The sequence below is a fragment of the Pygocentrus nattereri genome, chromosome 7 (genome assembly GCF_015220715.1).
Source record: "Pygocentrus nattereri isolate fPygNat1 chromosome 7, fPygNat1.pri, whole genome shotgun sequence".
Lineage (NCBI taxonomy): Eukaryota > Metazoa > Chordata > Actinopteri > Characiformes > Serrasalmidae > Pygocentrus > Pygocentrus nattereri.
The window spans coordinates 32,247,537-32,260,945 of NC_051217.1; the positions used below are offsets into that span (position 1 = coordinate 32,247,537).

Here is a 13,409-nt window from a genome sequence, read left to right on the forward strand (position 1 = left end):
CCGGAAACTTTTTTTTACAGCTACATAACAATAAATATTAAACTCTAGTCATAGGCTGGGTGCTTTGAAGTAAAATGTTTTTGCTTTTGTAATATATTTTAAGATATCTTTAAACAAAAGGAGTCCTTTTTCTGTGACTCTACCAAAGAGGCCAGAGCAGTACTGGACATCATAAGAGCCTTTTATCCAGTGGGAGCCAGGAGGGTTAGTGGCATTCGGAACATTTTACCCCTGCTGTTATTTTAGACTCTCTTTATCACAATTGTTTATAATTATCTTCTCCACAGTGGCGTCTATTTGTGCAGGCCCTGGCCTCGTTTGAAACCTTGCACTTGGTGACGGACGGATACACATGCCTGGAGGTGAAGTTTGTGCCAAATATACATCAGGCATTCCAGCTGTCTACCTAAGGTTCCATAAAGGCTGCTTTTGTGATGCATCAAAATATCTGAGATTCAAACGTGGGTAAAGTGAAAGATAAAATTGATGTAATTTGTTTTCTTAATGTGGAAATAATGTAATCTCTGCAGGCAGAGTGTCTTTGTCCCAGTCTGAGGATTTCACTCAGCTGAAACGACCGATTTCTGCCTGCTTTGTCAAACTTACCCTGAGCACACAGAACACATGCAAAGGAGGAGGACCTTGTGATACACACCCAAAAGAGGCTCATTTATGTTCTTTCACACAAGATACTCCTGTTTCCTCAGCCATGATGCTGCTTTACAAATAGAGCAAAATAAAAAGGGAAGCAGACAGAAAAAAAAACGGGAAGGAAAAGGAAAGGCCTTTAAGAGAAATAGAACAGATTAAGGAAACAAGCGTCAAACAGAAATCAAGCCTGAAACAAATACCCAAAGAGACACAAGCAGCAGAAAGAAAGGAGGAAGTAGATATAATGTGAAGGGAAAGTGTAGAAAATTAAAATATAGAGAGGAAAAAAAATGAAGATAAAGAGAAAAGGAGAGAAAAAAGAATAAATTAAGGGGAAGAGAGAAAAGTATAGAAAGAATAAAAACAAGAGATAAGAAAAAGAAAGAGGGTGCAAGAGTAAAGGATAACCAGAGAGAAATAAGAGAGAGGGTGAGAGAAAAGTGAAGAAATAAAAGGAGAGAAAATGAGAAGTAGACAGAAAAAGAGGAGAGCGAGGGAAGACAGTAAAGGAGAAAGAGAGCGGAAGAAAGAGTAGAAGTAGAAAAACAACGAAGGAAAAGTACAGAGAGAAGGAAAAGAAAGTGAAGAGACAGAAAATGAGGGAGACAGGAAGGGTGAAAAGTAAATTCAAGTGAGAGAAAGAAAGACCAAAAGAGAGAATGTGAAGCAGAAAAGAGAGAGATTGAATAATGATGAACAGCTCTTGAGTGAGAGAGGTAGGTGATGAATAATGAGTAGAGCTACCTCTCCTGAATGTGACTCTCTACACCGAGTGACAAAAGAATGTGTGTGAGATACGGCCCTTACGTACACAAGGATATCTGCTACTGTATGTGTGTGGCAGCACAGCCCTGCTCGCTGTCCCTCTGCGAGGGGGAGGGGATTCTGAGAGGCAGTCAGGGGTCCTGCTGAATGGAGTTGGGAGGACAGTGATGTAGTGGAGGAATATAGGCTGTAGTACACTCCACCTGCAGTGCAGCTCTCCACATGGTATACCTGCTGTACGAGCACAAACAGCCTGCTTCATCATCACAGACCACATCCATCTACTCCCACTGAAACACACACACACACACACACACACACACTGCTCCTGTATGTGGAGAGGAGGGAGAGAAACAGGGGTCTGCAATTACACAAACGAACAGATGAACCACTGAAAGCTTCTCTGACTGGGTCTCCAGTGGTAATGGAAGTAAACAAACGTAGTGGCCCTGCAATGATGGGGGAGAAGGAGGAGCTAGAGCTTTATAAACAGAAAGTTATCTTCAAGTGAAAGGATGAACACTACTGATTCAGGCCCTGACAACCGAACAGTTCTGGAGAAAAAAAACTGAGAAACCAAAATAAAGCTTAGAAGCTTCGATGCAGGGTGTTTCACCAGGGGGCATTTTTTAGAAATTATGAAATCTAAATGACATTCCATTAAATGACAGAATCAAAAACCATACCAAACCTAAAAATGTTCAGCATTAAACCCCTTACTAAGCAGTCATCCACGACTTCTCAAGTCAGTGGGGTTTAAATATGTGGTGATACAGAGGGAAAACACCCTTAGTGTATCAGAAGTACCCTTCTCCACAATTAGGGCAATAATTTAGAAGCATCAAAGTGCAACACTGAAGAACGTGCCTAATAGAGGAAACATGCATCTTTCCCCCCACACAAAGAAAAGGACTGTTTGAGAGACAAAACTTTCTCCAAAGATCACAGTCTGAAAGTTCAAAGAGTTGGTTTCATCCTGAAACTACATCCAAAACTACAATTAGATGCCACCTCCACAACAGCAAACTCTGTGGAAGGCTTGCAGAAGAAAGGCTTAGCTGTTATCAAACACAAAAGAAAGTTCCTAGGGTTCACTAAACATCAGTGGGGCTAAAAAAAAAAAAAAAAAAAAAAAAAGACTAAGAAAACCCCTTGAGGTGTTTTCTTCAGACAGTTGTGCTGGGGTGCTGAGCCTCTGGGTATAGAGCTGGAAGAAGGCAAATTGGAGGTGGTCCTGCTGTGTATGTCAGTTATGGTGAAACCATCTGAGGCAACAGGCACAGAGTATGACATCACCGTCTCCTCCTCACGGAGACGGTCAGAGTCATTAATTAGCAGGGTGAACCAATTACAAGCAAGCGATGCCATATTTAAAAAAAAAAGAAAAAAAAAAAAAAAAAAGTCAAAACCAAATGATTTGATTTATTCCATGTCAAAGGGCAAAAAAAGTTGTTTACAGCAGGACAGATGTAATTACCATACAATCAATCAATCTTAACAGAGCAAACTCTCAAAGGAGAAACGGCATAAATACAGGAACAAACAACACACCCTTATGTTTCAATCCCAAGAACGCCCCAGAATGAATATGAGTCTGAGAAGCAGCTCAGTATGACGTCTTTTTATTCTTTAAGAGTTAAAATGTCGAGACTGAGTTATCAAACACCTTAGTAATTACCTGATAAGTTAAACAAGGTGTGTTAAAGCACAGATACAATACACTGAGTCTTTATGACTTGACTTGAGAATGACTATGGAATCATGTCACTACAGAAGTACCAAAATCTTGTAGATCAAATACATAGTTTAATGTTTTCCCTACTCTAAAATACATGGCTATTTAAGAGCCAATTCCCATGTTTTAAAGCAGAGAAAAACAAAAAGTACTGAGCTGCGTAGTGCAGGATAAGATCTGGAACCACTTTTGGAAACACTATAGATCAAACCTAACCGACACAAATTCACTGGAATTCTCATTTTCACTACACCATGATACACTGTGAGACTTTGGCCATGTTTACACAGCAGGTAAAAGAGGCCCAAATGTGATCTTTTCCTCATATGTGACACACGTGTCATTTGTGTGTCAGTGTGAACAGCAAAAACGCATTGAATCTGACTGCCAGAGGAGACCGATGCTGCAGCGTTTGAAGAATCTGAGGACACAAACCAAAGAAGTGGCCGTGGCCGAATAACATGCTTTTTTTAATGGCGAACTCAAACACATACTGGGTGATGAGTCCAGCTGTCAACCACTGGAACTTTATAATCGCTCCTGGCCTATAATCACTTCACTGGCCGTCATGACTGTTTACCTGTGGACGAGCCACCTCGCGAAGTATTGTTCTTTTGCGCATGCGGATCGGTTTAGGAGCTGATCTGTTCGCATACAGATCACATTTAAAAGATAATGTGAACAGCCAAACAAAAAACTCAGATTTGGTGAGAAAATCAGATTCGGGCCACTTTTACCGGCCTTGTAAACATAGCCTTTTATTTGATGCTGTTGAGATCCATCCCCATGCCGTTCTTTTCTCTTGATTGTTATGTCCTTACTGAGTCCAGCTGACAGGTGAGAGATGAGTGAATCATTTCTAGGTTTCTCATACAGATCAGGTCAGAAGAGGTGGATACAGGCTAGATCATCAGATTGGTGGCACCAATCATGGATGAGTGTGCTTCTCATGTGAACTAAGGTCAGAAGCAGGAGGTGAGAGAGCTGGCCAACTGAGTCAAATAGTATAGGGAGTGTGTGTGTGTGTGTGTGTGTGTGTGTGTGTGTGTGTGTGTGTGTGTGTGTATGTATACAGTCCATGTATTTCTGGATCAACCCTGTCCATTTTCCAGTCACCGTTTCATGTTGCTAAGACGCACGCTCTTCTCCAGCTCAAACTGCCGCTGGTCCACTCTCTCCAGAAAGTTCTTCCTCTCCACGTACCTACAGTAGCAGATAAAACACACAATTTACACACAGAATTTACAGCATGCTGTTCTAAACAGTACAGACAATACTTAAATTCTGGCCTGTGGTATTTATGTTGTGTTAAATTCTAATGTGGTATTTGCGTTCTGTATTCTGTAGTGTCTCATTGTATCACTCGGCCTCATCAGCTTAACAGACTTTATTTATATGTTTTTGTTCATCAAAATTCTCCCACTGCAATATCCAGCATGCATTGCTCAAATATATCACACAACCACTGGGACCACTGCTAGCATAGCCCACTGATCTATTGAGTAATAAATACAACAAAGCTAACACTAGTCTAATTCTTACCTTAGAGAAAGTGATTTACTCAGTTACATTATTCAGAACACAATTGACAAAGACTTTTAGCCAGAGAAAAGAAGCCAGACTGAGGTAGCTACCTTTTTAACTTTACCTTTGAGCTACTTGTCCTCCTTTTCATTTATAGTTGTATCCAAAAGTTTTGGCACCCCTGGTCAAAATCTATTTGGTTGATTTTCTAAATGAAAATAAGTTCACATCCTCTACAGAGAACACACTTCTGTATGCAAATGTTATGGCACATTTTATGCATGTTATTTTACATATTGTACTTAATTAGCAGAAAAATGTGCCAACAGTTTGTTGTTGCAGTGGCCACCCGGTACAGGGACTGACCCCAAAGCAGTGGTAGTTTCCTGCCAACTTCAAGATCATCATCAAAAGGCAGCTCGCCTAATTTTTAAACTGGGAAATCTCACTTAAGAGGCACTGCTGCGGGATGTGAAATGCATGTATGAAATGTATGAGCTTGCAGTGTCATGTACAGGCACAAGTTTGTTACAGTTTCAGGATGGTTGTGAATACATTTATTTATTTTACTTTTCAGGACACAGAGACATCCATACCTCTAGTATAGAGGTGGGTGGGTTGTGCAGACCTCTTTTGCAACAACTTCCTGTCTTGTCTGTCCTATGTCCTGTGTCACTGAGTGCGTTAGGGAGGGGCTGATGCTATATGCAGAATCACTGTTATGACACAGCAGCTCTTCAATGTCACTCATTGTGGGGGTTTTCTGCAGCACTGCACTATTTACTGTGTCCTCTCCATACAGCCTTGGGCCTGCAGTCAGCTCTATTGATAGCAGACAGTGGAGGCTTAGGCTATGTTCACATTACAGGCTTGAAGTAGCATGTATAAGATTTATTTGCAGCCACTGCACATAACACCCCCATCGAGACAGGTTGCAGTGGAGGGACAGTGAAAATGGCCAACCTGCTTGATATTTTGAGAAATGTCTCAATCCAGCCCACTATACAAAACCTCCTGAAATTGTGTGGACTGCACAGTAAAATTCTATTAAATCCTAATATACCTAATAGACCATCTGACAAATGTAGTTTTGCATCTGATTATAGAGTTTTTTTGTTATTCAGAACACATTTAAATCACGCACACAAGATTATTGACTTGGTACCTACATGCACCCATTTTCATTCAGAGCAGCGGTCATTCAGATCAATAACAGATGGGTCATATACAAAAACAAATGTGAAAAGTCAAATCAAAAGGATTGGGGGAAAAAAAAAAGTTAACAAGGCTTACAAGGAGAACTTTCACAGACTTATGACCCTCCAAACATGGCTTGGGGCTAGTTTTATATTAACAGGGGCCAGTTTATAATCACATAAAATAATGTACATTACATTAGAACAGATATGTTCTAGTCAGAGCTGTTATGTAGGTTTTGAGAGCACTGTTAATGGGAGCAGCTGAGAGAAACTCAGCAGCTGAATTTGCACTTGGAGATAAGAGGCTCTTGAGGAAAGCGAAGATTTACTTATCTAACATTAGATTTTCTTCTATGGCCCCGAAAATCCTCAGTGGATTGCACCAGCTGTGGACATAAGAGTTTGTGAAATGTGCATTTTATATCAGCCAGAAGACAGACTTACCACACGTTTAACATTAGTGTAGTCTGGTATAAAAAGCAGATGATTTGTGAAAGGACTGGAACCAACTTCATTTGGCTTCGACACTTTTTCCCTTACAAATACATACGTATTTCTCTTTTTTGACCAAGCTGTCCAGTATTTGACACTGCCTGTCTAATATTGCACACTTTGCACACTTTTTATGAGGGAGCTGCAATGGTTTACCGTCAGGCCCTACCATCAGAAGGTTCCTCAGTGATGCCACAGCCATGCATGGTTGTGAGTACAAAACAACATAACTGGCTTTGATCTCTCTGTGAGGGATAAACCTGTCGCCGTTCACTCAGAACATTCTGTCTGTTAGCTGATATCACAGAACTGGCTGTTAACTTTCTTCTCCTAATGAGTTGAGCTTTTCAGTGATGGTGCATTAGTGGTAGGGGGTTTGATTCATGTGATTTGGAGGAAGCATGTGCTGGCCTTCACCCTCCCAGGTTGATGGCATCATGTGATGGGGGAGACCTAACCAGTGGCGGGAAATGGACACAAATAACATGTTTATCAAACTTTCTTCTTTGTATGAAGAACAGATTTTAGATGAATATTCAAGAGGCTTTTTTACCCAAACTGTTGTTAAAAGCACATGTTAAAAATATTTGAATCAAAGGTGATTTAAAAGTAAACCATATTTAAGCACCTGAAGGATCTGAGCAATGATGAGTGGTGATATCACAAGGAAACTGTCTCATTATTGTCTCAGTTTATGCAAAGAAAAATGGCAAGATCTAAAGAGCTAGTCCAATATTTAAAAAGGTTAGATTTTTGCAGTAAGGTCATTTACAATGTATTAGGTATATGTATTACATTAAGGGTCCCCAAACATCTGATATTTTGATATTCTAGTAGTAGTTGTCTCATCCTGTCAATCAGGTAGTTTCCTTCCCCCCTTTCTCAAGAGACCTCAGACCCATCCTCCAGAGCTCCAGGTCTGTTCTCCTGCCTGTGTTAGCAACCCCATGAGAGTAGAGGCTCTGGTGTAACCCCCTGAAAGGTCAGACTCTAAAGGCAGGATCACACTGAAACCATGAGCCATCCTACAGCAACTCAGAGAAGAGGAAATCTGATCAGCAATTAGAAAGATCAGTCCACCACCATATTCAGTTCATCTGAATTTAAAGAGCCCTGATGATCCAGAATCAGCAGGTATGTTCTGGGCTGAATTCTGGGCTGAATTCGAGCCTGTGGGCACCCAGTGTGGGACACATGAGTAAATTTTGTGCTATTTCAGCCACCAGCGTGGGCCACCACGCCCTCCACACCCTTTGCCGATGCTCCTCCCAAACCACATCCCTCCCAAAGAGACAGGGAAATGGAAGACCAGCAACAAGCTGCAATTTGGCATGTCGGTGGAGCTTTATGTTGAGGTCCCAAAACAAGTTTTTGGGGTCCTTCACCGCAGTCTACTGAAGCTAAGCTTGGAGCACATCAACAACAGACAATAACAAATCTTTGACCAATAATAGGGCTGCAACAATTAGTCAGCAACACTGATTGGCTAAAGACGTCATTTAGGGAATATAGTTGCATTGACATGTCACTTATTTAAAAACAAGAAAGGGTCTATTAAAGTCTATAACAGCGTTTCCCAACCCAGTCATCAGGGTCCCCATAGATATTTCTCCTTTTTCTTTCATTCCTGTGTGTTGAGAGTTAGGTTGGAACAAACACATGAATCATCTGGGGGGCCCTGAGTCCAGGAAACACAAGTCTATGATATTCATATATGTATGCAGTCATTCTGACAGACTGACACAACAACAATCAATTCTAAACAAGGAAAACAACTCAATACTCCTAATGTTTTATACTTTTGGTTCTTTATTTACACAAATTACTTACTTGCTGTGGCGATATGTACATGTGCAGTAGCCAGAACAACCTGAAGAAACATTTTTTGTGTGCTTTTGAGCCAAACACTACAAATTTCATATGCATTTTTTGTCAGAGATTAACAGTCACGTGAAAAATGTCTGAATTATGATGGTGGCAAAATGAAAAGTAATTCACGATGGTTTGATTAGCTGATTAATCAAATAATAGTATCATGTATCAATTCTTGAAATAGATCATCAGTAAAAGAGCTGCACTATTTGACTATTGGGCTTCAACACGCATCTCATCAGACCCTGAAGGGGTTAAAGGCATCATTGTATGAGAGGCGGGTCCTGGCGTGCAGCAATGATGTCATTGTTGATCAACATCCTCTGGAGAACAAAATCTACTCCCACAACCCCCAGCTTCAAACCCCACACCCTTCGGTACAGTTCACCCGAACCCAGGAGCATCACCAGATCGACACAAAGAGTTTCCCCTGGAGGCGTGAGATCAGTCTCTACACACAAACACGCACACAGCAGTAAGCTGGGTAACTATGGAGACCTGCGAAGATAGGGCTGCTCGAGGGCTTCCAGATGGGGAGATGAATGGAGACATCAGGCAGCCCAAGGGTGGGCACAAAATTCAGTAAAGCACCAGCATTCCAGCAAACCACCCACGAGAGCTCACATTTGCTAGCCAGTACAAGCTAATTAATCTGCTGGAATTAGTGAGAAGGTCAAGGAGAGAAAGAAGGCCAGAGCTTTTTACATGCATGTACTTCGAGGAGAGAAAAGGTACTTTATATAACATTCTTTTGAACCATTTTTCCTGAATACATATCCACATTTTGGAATTTACAGTATTTCTACATCCTGCATGACAAAATGATATATTATTGTTGTTAAAAGTTTAACATTCATGCATTGCTCTTACAATATGTAAGGTTATCTGTACCTCAGTGCTCATCAATGTGTTTTAATCGATTCCGAGCTGGTGAGTCACTCACAATCTCCCGACAACAGGCACAATGCTTTGATGGTTCCACCCAAATTTGTCATCTTGCCTTCGCAATATTTTCATACTAGCCTGTCTCTGCATAGATGGTGTCATTCAGATTAATGTGAAAAACTATTGGGGAAGTGCATGGGTACTTGGTTTACCAGCTGAAGTGCCAGCATTTGAAAGTGTTTCTTTAAACTGTAAGATGTGAGTTTGTACATATTTGTGAGTATGTATATTACACTTTACTGTGCATTAATGTGAGCATGTGAACATGTTAAAATGTGCTTAAAAAAGTAACAAACAAAGCTTTTTTATTCCTGTACACTTATTCTACACATGTTTTACTAGAACACGCAATAAAATAAACATGTTTAGCACTGTGCTGTAATTTGTGTTATAAGATTATATACTCTGTAGTGGTAACCCTGTATGCAGGCTGTCTCAGTGGGTGCTGTAGTCAGGGTTCATTATATATTAAAGGAACGAGGGATAAAACATCTCAAATAGTGCACAGGTGTTACTACATTTGCCTGTTTGTTTATTCTATTTCATTATTCTATTTTGAAAGCTGTCAGAAAGCAGGCCAGAGACTTAAAAAGAAGACACTTAAAAGAGAAAAGCTGCTTTATATACACAAAACACATTATGGTGACATGGCTCATGTAATGAAAAGTACAATTTAGTGCTACCAGCTGACTTGCTATTAGCTCTTCATTTTTTACCCTAGACACACACCATTATAAAATCATGCATGCTATCCTGACTTCATATTTAAACACAGTAAGTTTCTCTGTCCAAAATATGCTTTCTGTGGTTCATAGTGGAATAGGATACTTTAAACATGAACTGGAGTTTTTTTTTAATTAGACTTGATGCTTAAACCAATACTGACATTGGCAGATCCATAAGCCACTGATTTCTACAACAACAGGACTTGAAACACGTCACACACGCTGCACGCTAGACTTTGGTGAGCATAAAATCACATCACAAATACACAAAACATTTATTCATGTATGTATGACTTGTTGCTTTGCTGCCTCAGGACTTGGCCTACTTGCAATCGTAGAATGTATTGTAATGTAATTTCTTTCACACCAAAGAGTTCTTGTGATTTATTCACTCACATACTAGGCAGTAATACTAAACCTACAAAACACAATTGGATTTGTAATAGATTAGGGAGCTGTAGTCTCAAATATAGGACATGTCGTCACATACTACTGTGACTCAGTTCAGATATATGTAACTACATAAAACTTCAATTGTCCTGAAGTTGTATTCAGTCACAGCCTATAGGACTTCACAACACTGCGCAAACAAAAATAAATTACACAAAGCTGGACTTCATTAAAGACAAGTAGTGTCATACCACAGTGCTACAGCACTGTAAACAGCATGTAAAAGTGGCTACACACAAGCCATGTTTACATGCAGCCTAACAATCCATCTAATAGCTCAATCGGAATAGAACACGTCCATGTAAACACCACAATCCGAATAGTCTAGCCCGATTGAGGCCATTCGGAATATAATTTCTATCCGATTAAAAGAGGTGGGTAAACCTCTAAATAATCCGTTAAACAGAAGAATAATATCCGTGTAAACGCCTGAATCCGATTACAGTCCAATTGGAGCGTGTAAGAACGTTCAGCATGGCGGAGCAGAAGCTGGTCTGCAGAGGAGACGAAGTTTAACCTCTGAGCTTTAAAAGACGGCTTTGGGACGGACGTCCAGCTTGTGTGTCTCAGAGCACGACGTCTTCCTCTCGCCGCTTCCTTTATGAGGACATGTGAAGGACGTTTTTCTGAGCCTGACATCAGTTTAAAGCCATTAAAAACTCAAGCGCGCCAACTGGAAACTCACGTGAAGTTCACCGTCATGGTAACGGTCACTCTCAGCGCTGCTCCATGCATGCGCGTCATTTTGCATCGGATTACTTGTAGCGAACATGTAAACGAAGATTTTCATCAGACTGTTGAGCAGAGTGAGAATAAACACCCCAGTGTGAGTCTGTAATCCGATTGTTTTCAATCTGATTGGCAAAAATCTTTGCATGTAAACACAGACACTCACTCCTCTACTCTTAATGAGAGACGCTGCGCACGGTCAAGTCTCAAAATGAACTACGGATGACTCGCAGGGCCAAACAGAATTTACGTTAACAGCACTATTTTTTTTAATCGCGTTAAATTAAGATCGCGCTAATGCGTTATTATCGTGTTAACTTCGACAGCCCCGATTATATATATATATATATATATATATGTAATACATATATATATATATATATATATATATATGTAATATATATATATATATATATATATATATATATATATATATATATATACACACACGTGCACACACACACACACACACACACACACACACACACACACACACACAAGTATATTATTCTTACAATATGGTCACATTTTACAATCCTGTTAAAACATAAAACTGTCATTTCCGTGAAGTTAAGACTTTTTTTTTTTATAGAATTATTTGTCTGCCTTCTCATGATGACACATAACCAACACTAAAAACTGATTTCTTTATTTGAATACTGGCCCCTGAAAGGTTAGCAGTGTACTCATGCATATCCAATAATTATAAAAATCTACCAACAATTTCCATGTCCACAGTCTACATCAGCAAACTTTCTGAAGCGCTCTAAAGCATAAAAAAATCTTTTAGATGGAAATGTACCTGCTGTTGGATAAAGGTCATTGTTCAGTTCAGCATTGGAAGTGGGCCAAAGGTGTGCATGCATGCAGCATATCCATGAAGAGTAACCACACGTGTAAGCATCTATTTCCATGAGGAACAACCATAGGTGTTCCTGATGCCAAAGCGTGTGTGTGTAGGTGAGCGTAAGCTCACTGTGTGGGCTGAGCACGAGGCTTTAAGTGCAGATGTGATCCCACACAACCTTCTTGGGTAGTTAAAACCACTTGTATATCCACAACACTGTGTTAGAATATCACTGATGGTGAAGCACCTCTCACTAATGCATAACATAAGCCTCTCTGAGCAGCACATGCTACACACTTACATACAGCAAAAAAAACAACTTAATTACAGGCAAACACAACCAAAATAGTGTTTCTCTGTGTTGGTCCACACATACTACTTACATGAAAACATGTAATTTCCATAGCCTTGCTCTGCCTTAGAGACGTACACTCTATACAATTAAAGGCAAACTAGGATCACTTTGTTACAGTACACCACAGGAACTTTGTCACATTTAAAACTGTACCAAAGTGCTTAATATAACTTGCATCTTGGTTCCACTTCCACTCAGCCTTACCCACTAAAATCCACATCATCTTGCTCTACCACAGACACATCTAGACAACAACAGATGTTCTTCCTGCATGAACATCAAAAAAATACATGCTCTTTAAACCAATTATTCTCTTATCAGAGCTGAGGTCAGCCAAGTCCAGAATCTCACTGCTACTTTTTCATTCACTTCTTATGCAAGCAGAAGCTGGACCTGAACTAACCTCCATCTTTCTATCTCTGGCCTTCTGGCTCTCATCTAAAAAGGTTTGGCTTAAGTTAATCTATTTTGTGCTGTTCCTCATCGCTGCTCTCCATCTCCCTAAAACTCCAACTGAAAGGTCAATCTGTTAAAGGAATAATGCAACTCTTTTCAACTTGACCCCTATCTGCTGCAACTTCTGTACCACTTACCACATAAGCTTGAAGTGTTTTCCTGTCAGTGTTTTCCACACGTAGGCTGTGTTCAAAGGCGTCTACTCAAGTGTACTTCAATATTTTATTTTTTTATATATATATATATAAAAAGGTTTAGCATTTTTATTCATCCGTGAGCAATGCGATTTTGTTCCAATTTGCGTAGTTGAATGAATGCCTAGATGCAGCTGTGCCACTAATGCATCTAATATTTTTTAATTAACAGATGAGTATTGAGAAATATTGTAACAAGAAGCCCAGAGGAGAGCGTTGCAGTGCAAGTATCCTGGTGTGTGCAAATTCATGGCATCAGTGAAGCACTTTATGGTCAGTGGGCAAGCTTTACCTTACTGAAATACAGTCACAAGAATGTCTAACAGAGTATGCTGTGACGTACCGGAGCCAAAAGGCTCAACATTTTAAATAAATCTTAAATACAGATTTATAGCTTAACTCATACACATCTCACATAAACTGATGGAATTTAGCAGCTGCCCAGTGGCTTCTATAATAAAAATAGACCT

At 40.0% G+C, this 13,409-nt stretch overlaps 1 protein-coding gene across 1 annotated transcript in view; it reads right to left on the reverse strand.

Annotated features, from left to right (window-relative positions):
* Positions 1 to 2,818: 2,818 nt before the first annotated feature.
* Positions 2,819 to 13,409, reverse strand: part of cfdp1 (craniofacial development protein 1) — a 39,589-nt gene continuing 28,998 nt past the window's right edge. The window contains exon 7 of the mRNA XM_017704204.2: positions 2,819 to 4,354. Coding sequence (XP_017559693.1) covers positions 4,264 to 4,354 — 91 coding nt within the window. The 3' untranslated portion in view covers positions 2,819 to 4,263. The remainder of the gene's footprint in view (positions 4,355 to 13,409) is intronic.